We start from the raw sequence: 18,627 nt of genomic DNA, 5'->3' as shown, positions 1-18,627 counted from the left end.
TTTCCTTATCTTCCTAACATACTCCTTACTTCTGTGCTATTCTCATGCCTGTACCACCACTTTTGAATATGCAAGATTAGTGGAATTTTACACTGTGTAAACACCTATTGTAACAACACAACATTGTTTCTTGAAAAAGGCTTCTGTTGGGAGCACTTTTTGATGGGAGAAACCGGCAACATACATGCTTTTTAGGGTCATAATTAGGGTTAGGGTTATGGTTAGGGTTTTTTGGAAAGCGAGAAAGCGCAGAGTGCTGTTGTGTGTGGGGTTGTGTAAAGGCTCCCCAAAGGAGATCAGGTCTACTAAAAGGCTTCACTTGTGAGCACTTTTTGATGGGAGAAAGTGGAAGCGTAGGTGTTGAGTTTGAGTCATAATTAGGGTTAGGGTTGTTAGGGTTCATATTGCTCCTTTTGCAGGAAAGGAAATCACTGCACAAATCCCAGAGAATAAACTTAGTTATCACCCTATTAAATACAACAGCCTTTCAATTCAAGGTATGGACGTGCCCAGATTAAGCTATCCCTGTAAAAGCTGTATGGATAAAATACATCAGTTCTACTGACTTAGAGTTTTAAAAAACTGAGATGTTTAGAAATGAATTCCATTAGGAATTCCTACAAGGTAAAAAAGAATGCATTCTTTAAAGCATGATAAACATAACATATTCTGACATAAACACTTTTTATATCTGAACACATACCCAAAGGGAGAAAGTCAAGAATTTATTTATTTATCAGTAATGTGATCTTGTTGTATGTGTCCCCCATCTTGATTTTATACCTTCAGTTCATTTTTTTAGTATCTTAGCCTGGTTTCAAAATCGGTACTAGGGAGTATCACATTATTGCTGGGTTCGTCTGTTGCCCCCAATTCACACACAAAAAATAATTTGAAGTATTTCTATAGTTTTATATTTTCTAAAAACTTCCTATACTGCAGTAATTGTGGGCCCCTTCCATATTCATTTGGTTCTTCAATGAAATTCACTGAAAAAACACTTTTTCTCCACAAGAAAACTGTGTTGGCAGGGGCACTTAATTTTAACTGCCTCTAAGCTGCATCAGTTTAACACAAAGAGGAGAAATCATACAGCTAAGGGGACCAGAACAGAAGTCAGGATTTAGATTCATTTACATTGTCATATACTTACTGGCGACTTTAGATGCTGAGAAGTGGATGGTTTTCTACGGTTGGTGCTCCCATATTATTTCAGTGTACAGTTTCATGAAATGCAATGAACCAAAAATAAAAACAAGGTACCTGCCAGAAAGGAGTTCCTGATCCCCCTTCTCTCCTCTGATCTTTTTTAAACTCCAGTGCTTGTCAGATCTCATAAGCTCACCCTATTCATAAAATAACAGAAAACATTCAGCAATGAAAAGTCTGGGTAGTTTTCTACTATTTTGACAAGTTAGCAAAGCTCACAAATAGGCAGGGATGTTCTTGGCTGCAGTAATATCTTCAGGAAGCAGCTACACCATGCTGCATATGCTCTAGCTCCCCAGTTCTGGCACTGCTGTCTAAGTATGAGGCTATAGCAGGCTCCCACAATGAAAACCAACTCTGCGGAGACACAAAACTATGTAAATACCAACAACTCCAAAGCTTCCATTACATAGAATTACATTTTCACAGCTCCTGCTAGCTAGGAAGCTAGAGAAGCCAGCTGTGCTGATTTTACAGATCAGCCAACACACAGTATCAGCTTTAGCCAACTGGTAGCCTTTATCAGTCATTCCTTGCTGTCAGAATGACAACTCCAAAGACTTGTAAACTGAGTTCGTGTTTTATTTGCCCTAACAAAACGGCCTTGTAACACAGGAATGTTTTCTGCACTGCTTCTACCCTGACCAGCCCTCAAAGCACAATAGGAAAAGGACGATGTAACAGCATGAAACGAACAAAACAATTGAAGATACTACCATTTGCCTATAACAAAACCACAGAACTGACTTCAGTTTTCACATACAAGCTCTCTGGCTTCCATTACTAAGCCTTTTTATTTTCATCCTGAGATACCAAGAACTACCATGAGGAGGCACTGCTTCCCCCAGTACAAAATGGCTTTTTTTCCTAACATGGATAGTTATTTCAGACATCTGGAAATGTACATTTACCACATAGCTGTGAAATCCTGAAACTAGGGTGCAGCTAGAATTCCATTTTCACACTTGCTACTTTTTCTGCTCAAAAGCACTTCAAGAATGTCTGAAACTGTCAGTTCTGAATCCAAACTCACTGAGGCTAAGAACTCAGCCATTTCTGTACTGCAGTAGGTAAACACAACCTTCAAGAATAAATGCAAGTTCTATTCCTTTATCCTCTTATTCCCGCAGTCCTTATCCTATAAAATCTCCTTTAACAGAAACAGATTTTTAAGGGGGTGTGGTGGAAGAGAATTCTTACTCACATCTTGTAAAAAGAACTTGACTCTGCATTTACATATGCCAGGGCCACCCATTATTAATGCTAGCATGCAGAAGAAAAATGACAGCCTTCCCTTCTGCTTATCAGGTCCATAGCATGTGTCTGAAAGACATGCTTGCATACAGCTGCATTTCCTCTATAAGAACAGAGGCACTTCTTCTGTACAAGTGCTATAACTGTCCTCTGAAGATTTTAGGTCTGTCAATACTCCATAATCCATACTTACAGACAAGGAAGACAGCATGTCTCAGAGCACATACAGCATCAATGCTAAAAAAACAAACCAAACAGTCCTTTCTGAGAAAGGTGTCAAGAGTTTTCCAGAGCCTTTCACTCTCCTGGGCTCACCTTCCCTACTGGCTTGCACTTCTAATACACTTGTGCATCTCTTGCCCCTGCTCGAGTAGTTTACCTCTCTTCCAACATGAAAAAAACAAAAACAACCGAGGCAGGAACTTGAAGTACCATACAGGAAAAAAAGAAATCTCCTCTGAGGAGAATTACAATACTAATGCAGTTGTTAACATTTGTTTTGAAAGGTGAGGGGTTGAAATGGTATGTTTATAGCTTAAATTTTCAGCTTGAGATTTCTCTGCAAGCGTCCTGGGCTTAAGCAATATTATTTGAAGTAAATTAGATGAGGGAATTCTTTCTTGACTAACACTAGAACAGATTTAATAAAATTAAAACTGCCCATATGAGAGGGAAATCCCATGGTACTACAACTTCAACTGAAAAATATACCTCTTCCCAATTCCCAGACAGCCAGCTATTCAGCTGATATAATTCTACTCAGCTCAAGAAGACAGACCAATATATATCAACCAAGAATTTGGACAGGCAGAACTCTATATATAAATATTTAAAATAAAAAATAAGCACCAGAATCCTTTTGCCAGGCCTAAGTAAACATGCACATTGAGAATGAATTCTAATAAATTGCTTAAATATTTGTACTTATGATATTCAAATTAAATGTATGCTTGCTAGTAAGCCTGGAAGAGTAAGTATCACACATCTTTCATGATTCCTTTCACTTCCTTTTCCTACAAAAGTTGTGCTTGTGATCAGCTGGAATCTTTTCCACGTAACAGCAGGAGAATTAAGGTTTACTGTTTATTATGACCAGAGAGTTTCTCAATTCTTTAATCAAAACTTTGCTTTCCAGATGGGTTAAAAAAAAAATTGAAGAGCTGATTGATTCATTAGGCAGCAACCTGCCACACAAGTTAGAAAAATGGACACAATTCCTCAGCAAAAGCTGTATTTTCATCTCTAATGTAAAACAGCTTCTCTTCTGGTATTGCAAAAATGACATGTCTCATGTCACTACTCAAGCCACCAGAGCCTCCAACTGGCCATTCATAGTCCCATTGTACTATTACACTCTTTCCCCAGAAAATCTTTTTCCCTATGCAAGCTAGGGCAATTTTGCTATGTAGAACAGTTTCTGATATCAGTGAATTATTTATTTACGCTTACAGAGGAGGATGGGGGCTTACTCTCTGAAGACACAAACCTAGATACCAGATGGAGATGAAGGAAAATGATTCTAAATAGAGCAACATATCTAATTAGCAACATACAAGGGCTTCAAATCCTATTAATGAGTTACTGGGTTTGGTACTTTCTTAAACATATTCTCATTGAATAAATAATTACGGGGTTTTGGGGTGTTTTCATTTCTCTTTCTGTTCCAGTCTATAACAATAATGTAGCAATTTGGAAAGTCGATTTCATGAAAGACCAGTCAACTCAGTGGACCCATTCACAAACAGAATACTGACCGCCTGCCTAAGCACTTCAGGATCAGGACTTAAAATCCTTCTCAACTGGACAAGCAGTCCCTTCTCCTCCATTTTTTCTCTGCTCCTCCAACTCCAGGCAGATCTTTTCAAACACTACTTCAACACTTCATTAAATAATTGACAGAACGAATCACATTTCAGCACTAAGTTCTGTTTAGTAGAGTACACATGCAAATAAAATTGGCATAGCGTAAAGTGAACACTGATTTATTTTTTTTTTTAAAAGCTAGAGTTGTCTGAACACTGCTTTGTAACTACAAATAAGATGCAAACATGAAAAATCTGTGTTGCATTTGTCCTTATACCAGGGTGAAACATAAGCCAAAGATAGAAAATGAGAGAATATAATACCATCCAGCCCATCTCCCTCCCAACACAACTTCAAAACGGAGACCACAAACTAACCATAGTTCAGTGACAACTGCCATCAGCAAACTTTTTTTCACTCAGCTGTAGCTTATAAAACATTAGAGTAAGAAGCCCTGTGTTTTTATATCTAGTCTGATTTGTAAAGTCACCTTCTCCTTCCTTCCTTCCAAAATTGTGTATCACAATATCCTAGCTGCATCTGTTTGCCATTACTTTGATACAAATATTCTAAACTCTGGTATATATATTAAAAGCTAACATTGTACAGGTCTCCATATGTCAGTTCGTAGCAATAAGACAGGCCAGCTACTTGGCTAGATACAAGCTTCAAAGCTTCACTTGTCAAAAGCCCCCAAACTCCAATTTCCCATATCTTCAGATACACAAACCATCAGTGTCTACTCAACAAATGATAAAAACCAGCCAACAAAATAAGAATGGCAAGTTTATTAATGGAACCCGTAAGTCATATTTCATAAATGTTGGTCCTTGGATTACCTAATGGATGTGGATACTTTCCACATACCAAAATGGTGCAGTATGGAGTCCCCAGACCTTGCAATTAAGATGACAAATCTTGAATATAATCAAGATGTTCTAAAACCTATAAAACTCAGAAGTATGAGCAATGAGGAAGAAGGAAGCAGCAAAACTATTCATTGTTCACAAGCAGAAAATTCTGTGGGAGAAGTAAATGATGAGCCCAAGTACGCTACTAACTCTGAAGGATCCAACTGAATTGAAGCAGTTGACACAAAACAGGCTCTCATTTCAAACTCTAAATATATTAATCTGCCTGCAGAATAAGGAAGTTACTTTTTCCTCTTAAAAGTATCCAAAAACTTAAATCCCCTTCACTTCCCTTAAATGATTATTAACTATCAGTTAATTGAGTGGCAGCAGAGTAAACTGGAATTGTCTTAATTTAAGACTACATCTTAAATTGAGCGTCACTGACCACCACCTGCTCACAATGCCACATACAGCACTAAAGGTTAGAAAGGAAGCAGTTCTCTGTCTTATATTGAACTTGCCTTTTTTTTTTTTTTTTTTTTTTTTTTTTTTTTTTTACACAGGTATGCCCCAATTTTGCTACCACCATCTCTAGCTCTGGTATAGCTATAGTGTCACAGTGGCCATATTCATACTGGGGACTTCGTTATATTCCTATTTTTGGTATGTTTATCATTTCATAATTAGTGTTCTGCAACATGTCCAAAGCATAATAAACCTAAATAAGCAGTTCGTCCCAGGCTGCAGAAGATGCAACTGAATTGTCTTAGTATACAAAAATACCAGGCATTAATTTAGCAATCAAATTGAGATGTGACCAGAAAAGTAACACAAAAACATCGTTGCTTACAGCACCGCAAACTCAGAAGGTGCACCAGTGCAGGCAGAAATCATTCAAACTCCTCCACTGTAGAGGACAAACACTCAAAGTACAATTTTCATAAGTTTACAGTTTGGCTCCATGCTCAGCAAGCAAAAGGAAAGATGCATGGCAGAAATCAATTGGGAAAACAAAATTAATTGGTGAGCAGCACACATGATATATGTGGTCCTTAAAAGAAGGGAAAACAAACATGGTGGTGAGAAATCAGGGAGTTCAGAGGAGGACAAAGATGTCAAAGACTGAGAGGTTCCTGACATCCTAGGAAATTTACTCAAGTTGGGAACAGATGATGACAGAAAGGAGCCTGATAATTATTTATAAACAATCTCAAAAGCTTTCATCACTACAAACTACCTGCTTTAGCTGTTTCAGAGGGAGATGCACATGGGATGGAGAGGGGGAAGGAGCATATCTAATATTACTTTTCAAAGATTAACATGGAGTTGACAGTCTATCAGGCAAGAAAGCAATACTATTAATAGTTTTCATGAAAATGCACTTAAAATTGAATCAGAATGGATTCAATGTTGAACAATTTTAATGAAGCAAGTGTCCAACCAGCACATCACCTTCTTAAGAACAAAAGGACTCCAAAAGTTTAATTACAAAAACATTTTACAGAAAACTTGGCATCTCAATAATTCCAAACACATTTATCCAAGAAATGCATTATTTTTTCATATATTTCTCTTAACATTTCTTTAAGTGATGAAAGTACTTTATCCTGTTCCTCTCCTTGACACCAGCATTGTTTTTTTATTTCTTCTCCAAATCAGCCAACACTGAAAAATGTAAACTGAAAAGACACTTAGAGAACACTGGAAAGACAAAAAACATTTCTATAAGGTTTAACAGTGTAAATAAGAAGCATCTCGATGAGACAAAACATCCGTTGTATGAGTGGTGACCAAGAAATTACTCTTTCCACAGACGGGTATACCACCATCCCTCCTTCCTTGTGGGGAAAAAGCAAAAGATCTCTCAAGCTCCCAACTAATGTTATTAAATCTCCTGTCCAAGAACACTTACATGCTACTCAACAGAATGACATATTAGCAGTATGCCACAAGCTGAGAGCTGTATTGAATTTATATAAGCAAAGGCAGCCTGCAGCCACCCATACCTTATTTATGGAATGTATATGCAACAGCTTGGACTTGCATCCTACTATCACACTACATACCAATTTCTGCAATCTTTATGGGATGAAACTCTAGGTTTTGGATAAGATGTCACAGACAGCTTTAGAATTTCATTTCCAAACTTTTGCCTATGCAGTCTGTTTTGGCCTCATTTAAATGAAAATAAACTGTCACTGATGCTGCAAAGCAAAACACGCTCAGATTAAAGGTATGGGTGCTTCTTCTGGAGACATCAATCCTGAAGATTTTTTCCCCCACATGTTTGTTATAGAATCCACTAAAATAGTTCGTGTCAACTTCAGTTGGTGTTGTCCATGCTACAGAAAATAATGGTGATCCAACTCAGCAAATCGAGGTTTCTTTTTGTGAAGTCTTGAAAATGAGCCTGAAGACAAGAGAAAGGAGTTTCCTCCCTGAAGGAAGACTTGAATATACATGGAAATCCTTGCTGCCTGGCTACAGCAATGAGCCCAGAAGTAAGCAGAGACCTGACATACAAGGTCATACCTGGAGATGGCTTCAGGCAAGCATGAAGTCCATGTATATAGCGTGGGAAAGAAGAAACTGCTGTTTAATCTTCGAATACTCACATTACAGATGCACAAAAGCAATCCTGACTGCAATGAATTCAAGTAATGAAAGCAATCTCCAATTCATAGCAGGGAAATCCGTAAAGATTTCTGAAGGAGGAACAAGGAGATTGTCATGTGGAAGAAAGCATGTTTCCGTCATTACCATAAAGCCCATAGATGTCCACCAGGTGCTCAACCACAGTCTGAATTAGCAATTTGACAGGAACCAAAGGGCAGCAAATGATTTGCATAAGTTAGTGCAGACAGTAGGTGCCATCTTTGACAAGAGCTGCAGCCGTAACTCAGTAATATTACAATCTCTAGCATGTGAGGTTGTACGTGATGCAAGTGAAAGGACATTTAGGTCACACTGGAACATAACAGGCTGAATGCTGTAAGGCTCCACAGGCTGTACTTCAGCTGTACGGAAGTTGAAAATCACGCACTGTAATGTAGAAATCTCTGGGCTGCAATGTGGGTCTAGCTGCTAACATCCTTCTCTGATATAATAATTCATGCAAATATACATGTGCTGCTTCCAGGCACACTGCTTCCCAGCACTGATTTCAGAAGGGCAGGAAAAAAAGCAATTTCCCCCACCCATTCTTTTTTTTTAACAGAATACTGCTCTCACCATGAGATCATTCTCTCAGAAAGTAAGCAGACAATTAGAGTGAGCAACATAACAAAGACAAATGTTGTTTTGTTTTAGTCTTAAATGGAGGATTCCGTCCAACTGAGAAGAGCTAACTCTTCACTTTCTACCTCGATTATCAATGACCTGGGTGGTAGTAAAACATTCCACCAAACATTTTCAAGAGAGAACAGTGGATCTGCATAGAAGAGCAGGTTGCTGTGTGCAAGAGAGGTGCTTGAAGAGAGGGAGAGGGAAGAAGTCCAGAGGGGAATTGAGTCACAAAGAACCAACCATAGCCAGTCACAAACAAGGAGCAATCTCACATTGTAGAAGCTGCAGGCTAACAGGAAAAAAAAAAAAAAAAAGGATTCTGCTGAAGAATACTTTACATAAACACGGCAGACAGGATAGGACGAGACAGTGCACCAAGGAAGACTGCCTATTATAGCAAAGAACACAAGCGCTGCTATCCAGTACTGCAAGTATCATACAAAAAGATCAAAAAAACTAAAATCGAGGAAGGTTAAGCTACAAGATAAACATGAAAACAAACTATAAAACACTAGAAGACATCAAGCAATGTAACACAAAGTCATGACTACAATACACAAGCTAACTTAATTTCACAGATTTCATCTCCATAGTCAGCAAGTCCACAGAATGTAGCCACGCACACACCCAGCAAAATAAAAAAAAAAATGAAGATTGCACAGAATTCACATGCTCTTAAAGGTTTACACAGAGGGCAGTTCCAAAATGTTTAGTGGGTGGTATCTGTGGCTAAACATTGATCTGTTTGTCCCACTGACAAACCACAGAGGCAGGAATCAGCATAAACCTGCAGTTCTGCCTCCCACCCCTAGTCTTTTTCTCTCATGGCTTCTTATTCCACACTGGCCAAAGAAATTTTGTAAACCATCCCTGGGTCACGAGACCTGCATACGAAACAGAAAGATAAACGTTAGAGGAGTACAGGCTGTCAGGATTAAGTAGGACATCATGCCTTTTTTGTAAATGATTTATCAGAAAGCACAATTATTAGGAAGAATATCACAGAAACCTATAGACACAGAACAATCTCAAAATAACAACCCTTGATTTTACAACTGGATTTCTACTTCCAGTCAAAGAGCAGCATGCTGAATACATTTTTTTTTTTTTTTTTTTTTACAATACAATGATTGCGCAAATAAATTCTCTTTACCATGCAGTCCAGGAAAAAAAAACATTGACCAGTATAGTCAAATTGTCAGTAAATACAAAGCACCTGAGCCACCAGAAAACACCACATCAGTTCTGTGAAGTACAGTGTACTCAAGAGTATCTTAACGAATAAATTTTTTCATGAAATTCATTTGTAATGTGTCTCAACCTCAAATAGACCATTTGGCTGATAGAGATCACATTTAGGAGAATATAATTCATATGCAGTGGGAAAACAATCACTGTCTGCTGATTCGATTTTATCAGATGCCAGCTGAATCGTTCTAACTAAAGCTTCTCCTTCTTATATGGATGCCCTATATATATATATATATATTTTAATATTTACACCTACAAAGCCCAACCTTCTTCCCTTTTCATATTTTGTCACAAAGCAATTGCCAAGTGAACATCGCTAAGAGCCCTATGAATTACTAGATCATCATATCCAGTCATATGTACATATTTGTATAATGAAAATAGCAAATTATTAATCACGTTTTTAATCGCCTCATGCTGTTTTGCTGCTGAAAGGAAAGAAAGTATTGGGGGGAGGGGGAGAGAGGGGAATGGAGTTTTGTAACTATCAAGTGGGAAGAAGAATTCTAAGGCAGTATTTTTTCCTCAAACCAGCTATAGCTAAACCCAGTTTAACTGAGAGGAAAATAGTTGCATTTTTAGGAACCCAGAAAACATCAATTACTTAGGATTATTTAAGTTCCATTATTTAGGAAGACAGAATCCCCATGACATGAGAACAAAAGTCTATATTTCAGTATCCTTGAGATACGTATTTTCTGGCAAGGTGCTTGAAAGACAAACATTTGTGTCAGGGCCTGGCATGCCCTTCTAATAACTCATTGATGAGAAACTGCTTTCCTTTTTATACACTCTGTAAAATCTCCCCAATTCTCTTTCTGAGCTTCAGAGCGCTAATTGAAAATGGTATACAAAAATGAGGAGGTTGATGAGCTACCAAAAAATCCCAGACCTGGATCGACAAGCTGTTCCCCTTCATAAATAACAGCAGTAAAGCCACTTCTTTATTCTGCTGGGAGCTCAGTCATCTCTTGGAACTATAGTCCGTTCCATCTGGCTACCCTTTGGAAGGACAATGATCTTTTAGCTTAAGCCACACTATAATGGGGAATGTGTAATTAACTGTTCTACACAGTATCACAAAAGGTCAGAATCAGAAAGGATGAAAAGCCTTGTCTTCACATTTGCAGATGGCACAACCCTGATTTATTTGCATTTCTAAACACCATTCAAGATGTGCAGTGGATCTCAACAAAGAATCCAGGTATGTACACAGGTAAAATATAAATAGGCAAACTTCTAATGGCTGCTTAGTGCTGTGCACTGCAGGAGGGGGAGGAGCAAATGTTGTGGGAAATGCATGGAAGCACAGCAATTTAGAATGACTGATTATTCTTTGTTGATTTGTTTTTCTACTCAGTTCCTTATTACAGTTTTCGAAGCTGCTGAACAGAACTGTTCATGAGCTCAGTAATAATCTCTGCATAAGCCATATGATCATTAGCGCCTCAGCAAAAGCTGTATCTAGCCTGAGCCACACATTAGTGGTTCTGAGATGTAAACCTTCCTAACCAGAAGAGTTTGACTGCAGTTATTTCCCATTTGATATTTGCAGAGCATTTTCAATTTGTAATGGAGATCAGTCCTTCTGTAACCTCTGAAGCAAATAAGATTTGTCTATGACCAGCAGATCTGATTCTACAATTTATGCAGAATTCTTCAAATTCACTTCACTCAAGAAGCCCACCTTTTTCTAAATTAGCCACCCTATCTCTAGAACATAAATAATCCTTTCTTGCAGCATTCTGTCAGTGTTCTTACCTTACAGAGATGCACTGAGTAACGGGACAAAAGAGCTAATTATGTTGTTACATTAAGGTCTTGCAGAATTCTAAGGAGAATTTAAGAACCCTTTAAGAACCCCACTGCTTAATAGTTTCAACTCCATGTGACTTTCATTAAGTTAACCTGCTCCTGCAGGTTTGAGGAAAAAGAACTTTTTGATTGATTCTTGTGCTGATTGTACTGTATTGTACAATGTCAGAACAAGTGCCAGAGGTACAGAGAGGATGCCAAGCAAAAGCAGGCTAAGAGCAAGCACTTACCCAATCACTAGCGTTCAAGTCGGTTCACCACATCTCGGACCGTGGCTATGAGGTTCTCATTCTCCTGTGGGTTAGCCATAATAATACCATGCAACCTATTCATGTAGGAATCGATAGTTTCCATTGTAGGTGTTTCTCCGCTACCTACAGACAACATAGTCAAAGGAGCCACAGAATATTTAGATGACTGCAGCAATTCCCAAAAAAATAAAAAAAGGGTCAGCACACAGCAACAAGAAAACAGCATCAGGAACTCCTTTTGCCACACACCACCTCTTGTGACAGACTCAATAATGTCCTAGCTCCACAAAGCAAGTGGTTTCAAGGAGAACAGGACTAATGAATCCTGTTTTTCTTTGATTTGTGTCTCAGAGTTGATTCTAACAAACTCTTCCAGCTGGGCATTCAGAGTATCTAAGCAGATTCCCTGGCATCTGACAAGACAGATGCAGCATCTCTCTCAATCAAGGAATTGGTGGGTCCTGTCCTTTCTATTTTGTAACATTTTCACAAGCCTGTGATAGAGAGCAAGGACTGAATGTCTATGACTTCACTTGTGTGACATTCAGTCATTCACTATGTGAATGACTGAATGTCACTCTATTAGGAACAAAAAGAGTAACTATAGTAAGAATAAAATACCATGATGAAATTAAGCACCAATATTAAACCTTCCCCTGCGTGCATTAGGATTCCAGAATCTAATATAACAAAAGCTCAGAAATAGCCAATATCGTAGACTTAAAACAGCTTGTTGTAAATTCACAGAAACTTATAAGCATAAGAAATTAAGTATAAGGCTGGACAGAAAGTCCTAAGAAGTCTTACCTGGTAGTGGGACTCCAGCAAAGCTGGTTGTGAGTGCCTGCCGTAGGGTCTCAAGATGCTGTTGCAGCACTGTATTGCGGCTACGCTCTTGTATCACATCCACCTCCAGCTTCTCCACTGCAGTACGCATACTCTCAACATGTTTCTGCAGAGCAGCATTCCTCTCCTCAAACTCCATGTTGGACTTACGCAGCTGCCGCAGCTCAGCCTCACGTGCTGTGAATATCAACCCATTCCCATGTAGTCAAAGCTAAAAAAACATATCTGCAATTGGTAGGTAATGAAGTAGAATGTTCTGGAGTGCTCAACTGATGATTAAAGGCAGTGCAGTTTTAGGTTTAGGACAAAAAAACAACATAACACAAAGTGCTGACAGTGCGTACAGAAGTACTTAAATAGCACCCAATTTGCCTCTAGAAATTAGAAGACATTCAAAGCATCTGAGCGCAAGTGAATAGGGGAACTGATTAGAAAGGATGACTACAAGAATAATTTCAAATCCATTCAGTATAATATATCTTCGCAACAATATTAAGAGGCCTATAGACAAGATAGCAGTTACAAAAACACACTGCTATTGATCATGACGAACAGCCTGTGAAGTTGAAGACTGTTCAGTCAAGAAAGTCTCCAGGAAATCTGGCAAAAATTCCTACAACTATCATGACATGCAACTACCAAAACAAAATAGAGTAGCAGAAAACGTCAGCGGAATATTCCACATAGCTAGGAGAACACAATACTGTTAACTAGCCTGAATCATCATCATGCTGTGTCTCAGGCGTCTTAATCATACAGAACAGCTGCTCCAGCTTGGAATAACATGTGGAGCTCAAACATCAGCACCATTCTCCAGAAAGGACAGTTTTGAAAGACAAAGCCATGTTGTACCCATTGTGTTTATACAGAGGTTAAGTAATATCAGAAACGTTAACCAATCACATCCAAGTTATTACCTGAGCTGAGGTAAGAGTGTAAGGACTCTTCACCTGCACAGCACCTCACAAAAACTTTGGGAAAGTAAACAAAGGGCCCCTGCAAATGTTTAACTTACCTTTACTATGATTTAGAAACTCTTCTGTGAATATTGGAATATCAAAAACAGATCTCTCTTTTGTGTCTGCTTCTTTCTACAAAGAAGAGAGTAATACATTCCTAAATACTATTACTTTTCAGGATTTTGTGAAACATTTTTCATCAAGAAAAGAGAAAGAAAAGGGAGACCAAATACAGAGGTAGATAAAGTACTGGGTAGATGGAAAACATTTCCAGTTCCTATCAAGGAATGTCAAAGGGTAGATCAACTTTTTAATATACAGGCTTAGTAAAGGACAAATACCATGGTCAAGAAATATCATCTAATAGACTAAAACATACTTTTTTTGCTCTAATGGCATTATACATCACAAATGTTCAGTTTTAAAACTAGGAATTCATTTGTTTTCCTCTTTTTCCCATCAAAGCAACAGACATTCTAAAAATAATGAATTAATGTCCACTAAGAAAAACTGACAGTTCTGAAACTTAGTAAAAAACACTTATAAGACATCCATTTTAGATTATTCATCATTACTATTGCAACTCATGTGCAAAGATACACTGACTTGGCTCAGCATTGGCTCCTGGAGAACAGAAGCAGAAAGAGAGGGTATTCTGTCAACAGCCCTGCATGATACAGGCTCTTCAGGTAAAAAAAATAAAGTAATTAAATTGTTCAGACATTCTACTGAACAGAAGAGCGAGAAAGAAAACCATCAGCACTCTTCCATTACAGAATATATTATATAGCACATAAAAGATCCTCTCGAGAGCTCTGAAGTGCTTAAGCCACTCCGAGGTTCACTCAATTAAAATAAAAGTTTTGATTACCTCATATTAAAATAGCACAATCTGTTCAGGCTGCATATCATTTTGTCACCCCTCAAATTAAAGAGAGAATCAAAACCGTTTCTGTCTTTTGCCTGAAATAAGAGCATCAACCAGTAATGCCATTCTCATCTGAGCATTAGAACTGATGTTGATCTTCAAACGTTCCAGAACAAATGAGGTGAAGTATTTAGAGACATTGTTAAGTATGGTAAAGAAAAAGCTGAGATTTGGGGCATTTTAAACCCATCCTTCCTTCTGTGGTTAGGTGCAGTCAATGCAAGGTATAAATATCCTAAATACACTACCATGCAATAAATGTTCTTAGATGTTTAGATGTCAATAAATGTTTTTAAGTAACGTTTTCTTTTTGTGTGCTAAGACTATGACAGCCATTTGACTATCTTCAAAGTCTGTAGGTACAACCAGGCAACGCCTAATTGCCTTAACATGTGCCTATAAGCCTTTGAAATCTTACCACTAAGATGTTGTCTGACTGCATGAAGTTAGGCCTACATACACTGAACCAAACAGCTTGAGAAAAGAACCAATAGTGTTAACAGTGGAGAACAATCACAATGGTTCAGTCACTGCTGATCACAATTAATATTTCTATTACGTATTGCTATATGTAATATTTATCAATCTAGGGTTTAGAGGAAGACGATGTTCTGTTTCATGCCAACAGATGAGCTCACTGAGACAGCCTCTCCATTTTTTTCATAGCTATATCTGCCTATTAAGTTTCCTCTTGTCTTTCCAAGCCTCACCCTTTTGTTGCTTTTATTGTAATTAATATTACTTATTTGAATTGTTCATTCCAATTCTTTCTGGAGGTCATGTCTGTATACAGTATTTACAAGTTCAACAGTGATTCACAGAAACCAGACGATGAACGCAAGCGGAGCAAGGGGAGAAAGAAAGGTTTCCTTAACTTTTATTTCTTGAGAGAATCAAAATTTATTTCATCACATTGTATCTATTAATCAGAAACAACGATAATAGTCAATGCAGATAAGAAAGCAGTAAGACAAGATGCTTTAGTCTTGCTTCCAGTAATGACTTGAGTACATACTTCTAAAAGCAATCTAAACTTTTTCCTTGTTCCTTGCCTGTGGAGGACTGTAATACTTACCTTGCAAAAAAGATGGGAAAGCACATCAGGTGATAAGCATGTGGAATTGTATCAAAGGTGAAAAAAGCTGAGCAGTCAAAGAAGCAGGCTTTCATAAGAGGATGTCTGCCTCATATGTTCCCAGCTCAACTATCTAATAACTACCTGATAAAGCTTAAGAGCTCCACAGGGTATTTAGGGTCTCCTTTTTAACTTCATTTATCAAGTGTAAAACTTCAAGCCACGATAGCTTGAATTTAGGAAGATGATAGTTAAGATTCCACGATTTTGTAGTTCGTCACCTGTATAATTTACAGGTTACGTAGCATTACACGAAACTAGAGCCTGAAGCTTTCAGCAATCTTTGTACAATTCAAGATGAACTTTGATTCAAGCACTACACAATCAGAAAACCTGAGGACCCTGCACTTCTAGATATTAAACTGCAAGTTCTGCCTTTATGGGTTAACAAAAGGCACAGAAAAAAAAACACATGCTACAAAGGCATTTTCCTGGAAGTGAAACTTATTTTCCTGGAATTAGACAAGACCTCTCAGCAATGTGCACCTGTGTCACTATCTTAAAAACATTAAAGAGAAACTTGATTGCTTTCCCAAGGCAGAAAGAAAAGAACTCACAAAGGAACAGATCTTTCAGAACAGCCAGTTGCACAAGTGAAGAGGCTGTGCATAAACAGGATTCTTTATTGGCATCATCTGTAATTTATTGATAACCATGGAAGAACTTCTGAGTCCCCAGGTAACAGAACTAAAGATAGAAATTTTAAGCACTTCAGGAGGAGAAAAACAATAGTCAAGCAGGATGTACAAGGTTTGTGATAGTTCTCATCAACTAAAGCGTAGACACCTGTTCTCCAGACATTTGTTACTCTTCCAGTATTTACATATGCAAAGTGGAAAGAAAGTTTAAGCCAGAGATGCTGCAATGATTTGGCTACTTCATCTATTTTCTCCTCAAGGAAGCCACATCGTTGCAGAAAATCAATACCTCAAAACAACCACCTATAGGTGTTAACTTGGAAGCTTTATCTAGATCTCACGCTATTTGTAAGTTTTACCTCAGAGTTTAATATCAAATAATTAAAAAATGTAGGGATAGTCAGTGCCTTTGAAAAATCCTGTAGTAAAAATTTTGGAAGTTTAGCCTGTAACACACCAGACACTAATGTACAGGATAAGGAGGTATACCTCATGATCATGGACTGGCTGTCTTGCTCCATCTGAAAAAGAAAAAACAGGAAATTGCCAAGAATACACAAGATTTGAGAAAACAAGATCCAAAATATTAAAGCAGTTACAGAACAAACAAACAGTTATAGACAGGAAACTTGTGCACCTTTCCTTACAAGTCACATAGAACTTGTGTCTAATTTGGATGCAAGTCCTCCAGTACAATCTAGATACAGTTAAATCCATGTTAATCTCATCACTTCAGATACAGCTGATACCATAGAAAAAATGCATTTACTTTTTAAACAAAGTTTTTTTTAAGTGAGTGTCTGGTTACATGTCTAGCTGGAAATCTTCTCTTCTAGCTAGGAAGGCATTAATGTCTTGTTCAATACCTTGTCGGTGTGATTTGCCTTTTTGTCTGTCCTGTGCTTTCCTGCTAAAGACTTTGTAGGCTTCAGTCTTCTGATACTGCTCCAGTTCCCGCATATAACGCTCCTTATCTCTATCTGCTTCATCAAGGTATCGCTGAAACAAAAAAGTCCAAGAGTTTCAGGGAGTTCCCTTCCTTCCAGAGGAAGGGAAGAAAAACTCATCAGATGAAATGCTGATCCATTTCACCTATGCAAACAGGAAAGGAGTGAGGAAACAATGAGAATGTGTGTGAGATGCGAAGAGCTAAAATTTCTGGATAAAATTACTGTACTCTGGTGCTTTTTTTTTGTTTGCTTTTTTAAATCCAGATCACTATTCTATTAACTTTTTTGTTAAATCTAGGGACAATCTTCTATTAGGCTACTCAATTCAACTGAATTACAGACATCAATATTATAGACCAAATGTTTAAGAATTGCCTTTCTGTGGCCAGGACTAAATGCTACCAAACAAGAATGTCTTATTAATAGACCATGATTTAAGGTTCAGATGTGTAACACTGAGGTTCCAGTACACTCTTGTTTTCACTCCCCCCAGACAAAAAGCACTACCTTTCCACAACCTCACATTTCCACCATCATCTGAGTACAGAACAAAACACTATGGCTATCAGCAAAGTACAGCTTAAAGGCCAGAAGAACCTAGAAGGATCTATCAATTTAAGCTACCTGCATTCATGTTAAAAGATTATTTCTTTTCTATCCTGCAGATATTAAACATCTGCACAACAGAAGGAGCTTAACTGAAGAATTATTTAGGGTACCTTAATGAACAGAACACCATTTAAGGAGTGGTCACAATGCCTATTACTGTGATCTTTCCAAGAAAAAGCTGTTTCCCAGTTCCACCCTCTCACTTATCTTTTGAATGGATTAGTTTGGGTCAGTAAGTTCTGTTGTAATACCTGCAAATAGATATCATAGGTTTTCTAGTGCAGATCTACATACCTCACTACATATTTCCTCAGAGAAGACGATAAAAAAAGAACTGATTATTAGGGTGCTTGCTTTACAACTATAATGTAACGGGAGGGATGTTTTTATTTGTTTTTAAAGAGTTTTACTATTTGTTTAGTTCAGTCCTATCATCTTATCCTTATGCTAGACAAAAAGGCTAGTAGCAAGATGACAGCGATGGAACACAAAAAAAGTGAGACCTTCTCTTCAATTTTCACATATCAGACAGCTAGTTTGCTAACCACTGGCAACCAGACCCAGGAAAAGAATATCACGCAGGCTCTTCCTGTGGATTATGAGACACTAACCTGTACAACAGTGGCATACTATGAACCACTGCTGCTCACTTTAGGAGAATGACTTCATAGTTATTAGCTAACCAAAAACAAGCTCACTCAGCTTCAACAGGAATTTGGGGTTGATCCACATCTCCAGCTGGAAACAATGTGTAGATGGTAAAATACTCATAAACAGAAATAGGGTGCGCTCTAGAATCAGTTATATGACCAGACCCAATATTAGGTTGGTCTTCGTTCA

At 37.9% G+C, this 18,627-nt stretch overlaps 1 protein-coding gene across 6 annotated transcripts in view; it reads right to left on the bottom strand.

The window, feature by feature from the left end:
• Window positions 1-4,559: 4,559 nt before the first annotated feature.
• The window catches only part of HMG20A (high mobility group 20A), a 35,285-nt gene continuing 21,217 nt past the window's right edge, over window positions 4,560-18,627 (bottom strand). For all 6 annotated transcript variants that reach the window (XM_084293631.1, XM_084293635.1, XM_084293632.1 and 3 more), the window contains 6 exons: window positions 17,095-17,227; window positions 16,718-16,749; window positions 13,584-13,659; window positions 12,530-12,745; window positions 11,702-11,845; window positions 4,560-9,289 (listed from right to left, as the gene is read on the bottom strand). In XM_084293631.1, the coding sequence (XP_084149757.1) occupies window positions 11,709-11,845; window positions 12,530-12,745; window positions 13,584-13,659; window positions 16,718-16,749; window positions 17,095-17,227 (594 nt within the window). In that variant the 3' untranslated portion in view covers window positions 4,560-9,289; window positions 11,702-11,708. The remainder of the gene's footprint in view (window positions 9,290-11,701; window positions 11,846-12,529; window positions 12,746-13,583; window positions 13,660-16,717; window positions 16,750-17,094; window positions 17,228-18,627) is intronic.

The sequence above is a fragment of the Netta rufina genome (assembly GCF_964035555.1).
Source record: "Netta rufina genome assembly, chromosome: 11".
In the NCBI taxonomy this organism is placed as follows: domain Eukaryota; kingdom Metazoa; phylum Chordata; class Aves; order Anseriformes; family Anatidae; genus Netta; species Netta rufina.
The sequence above is the reverse complement of the archived record's forward strand: the minus strand, read 5'-3'. Positions and strand labels throughout refer to the sequence as shown.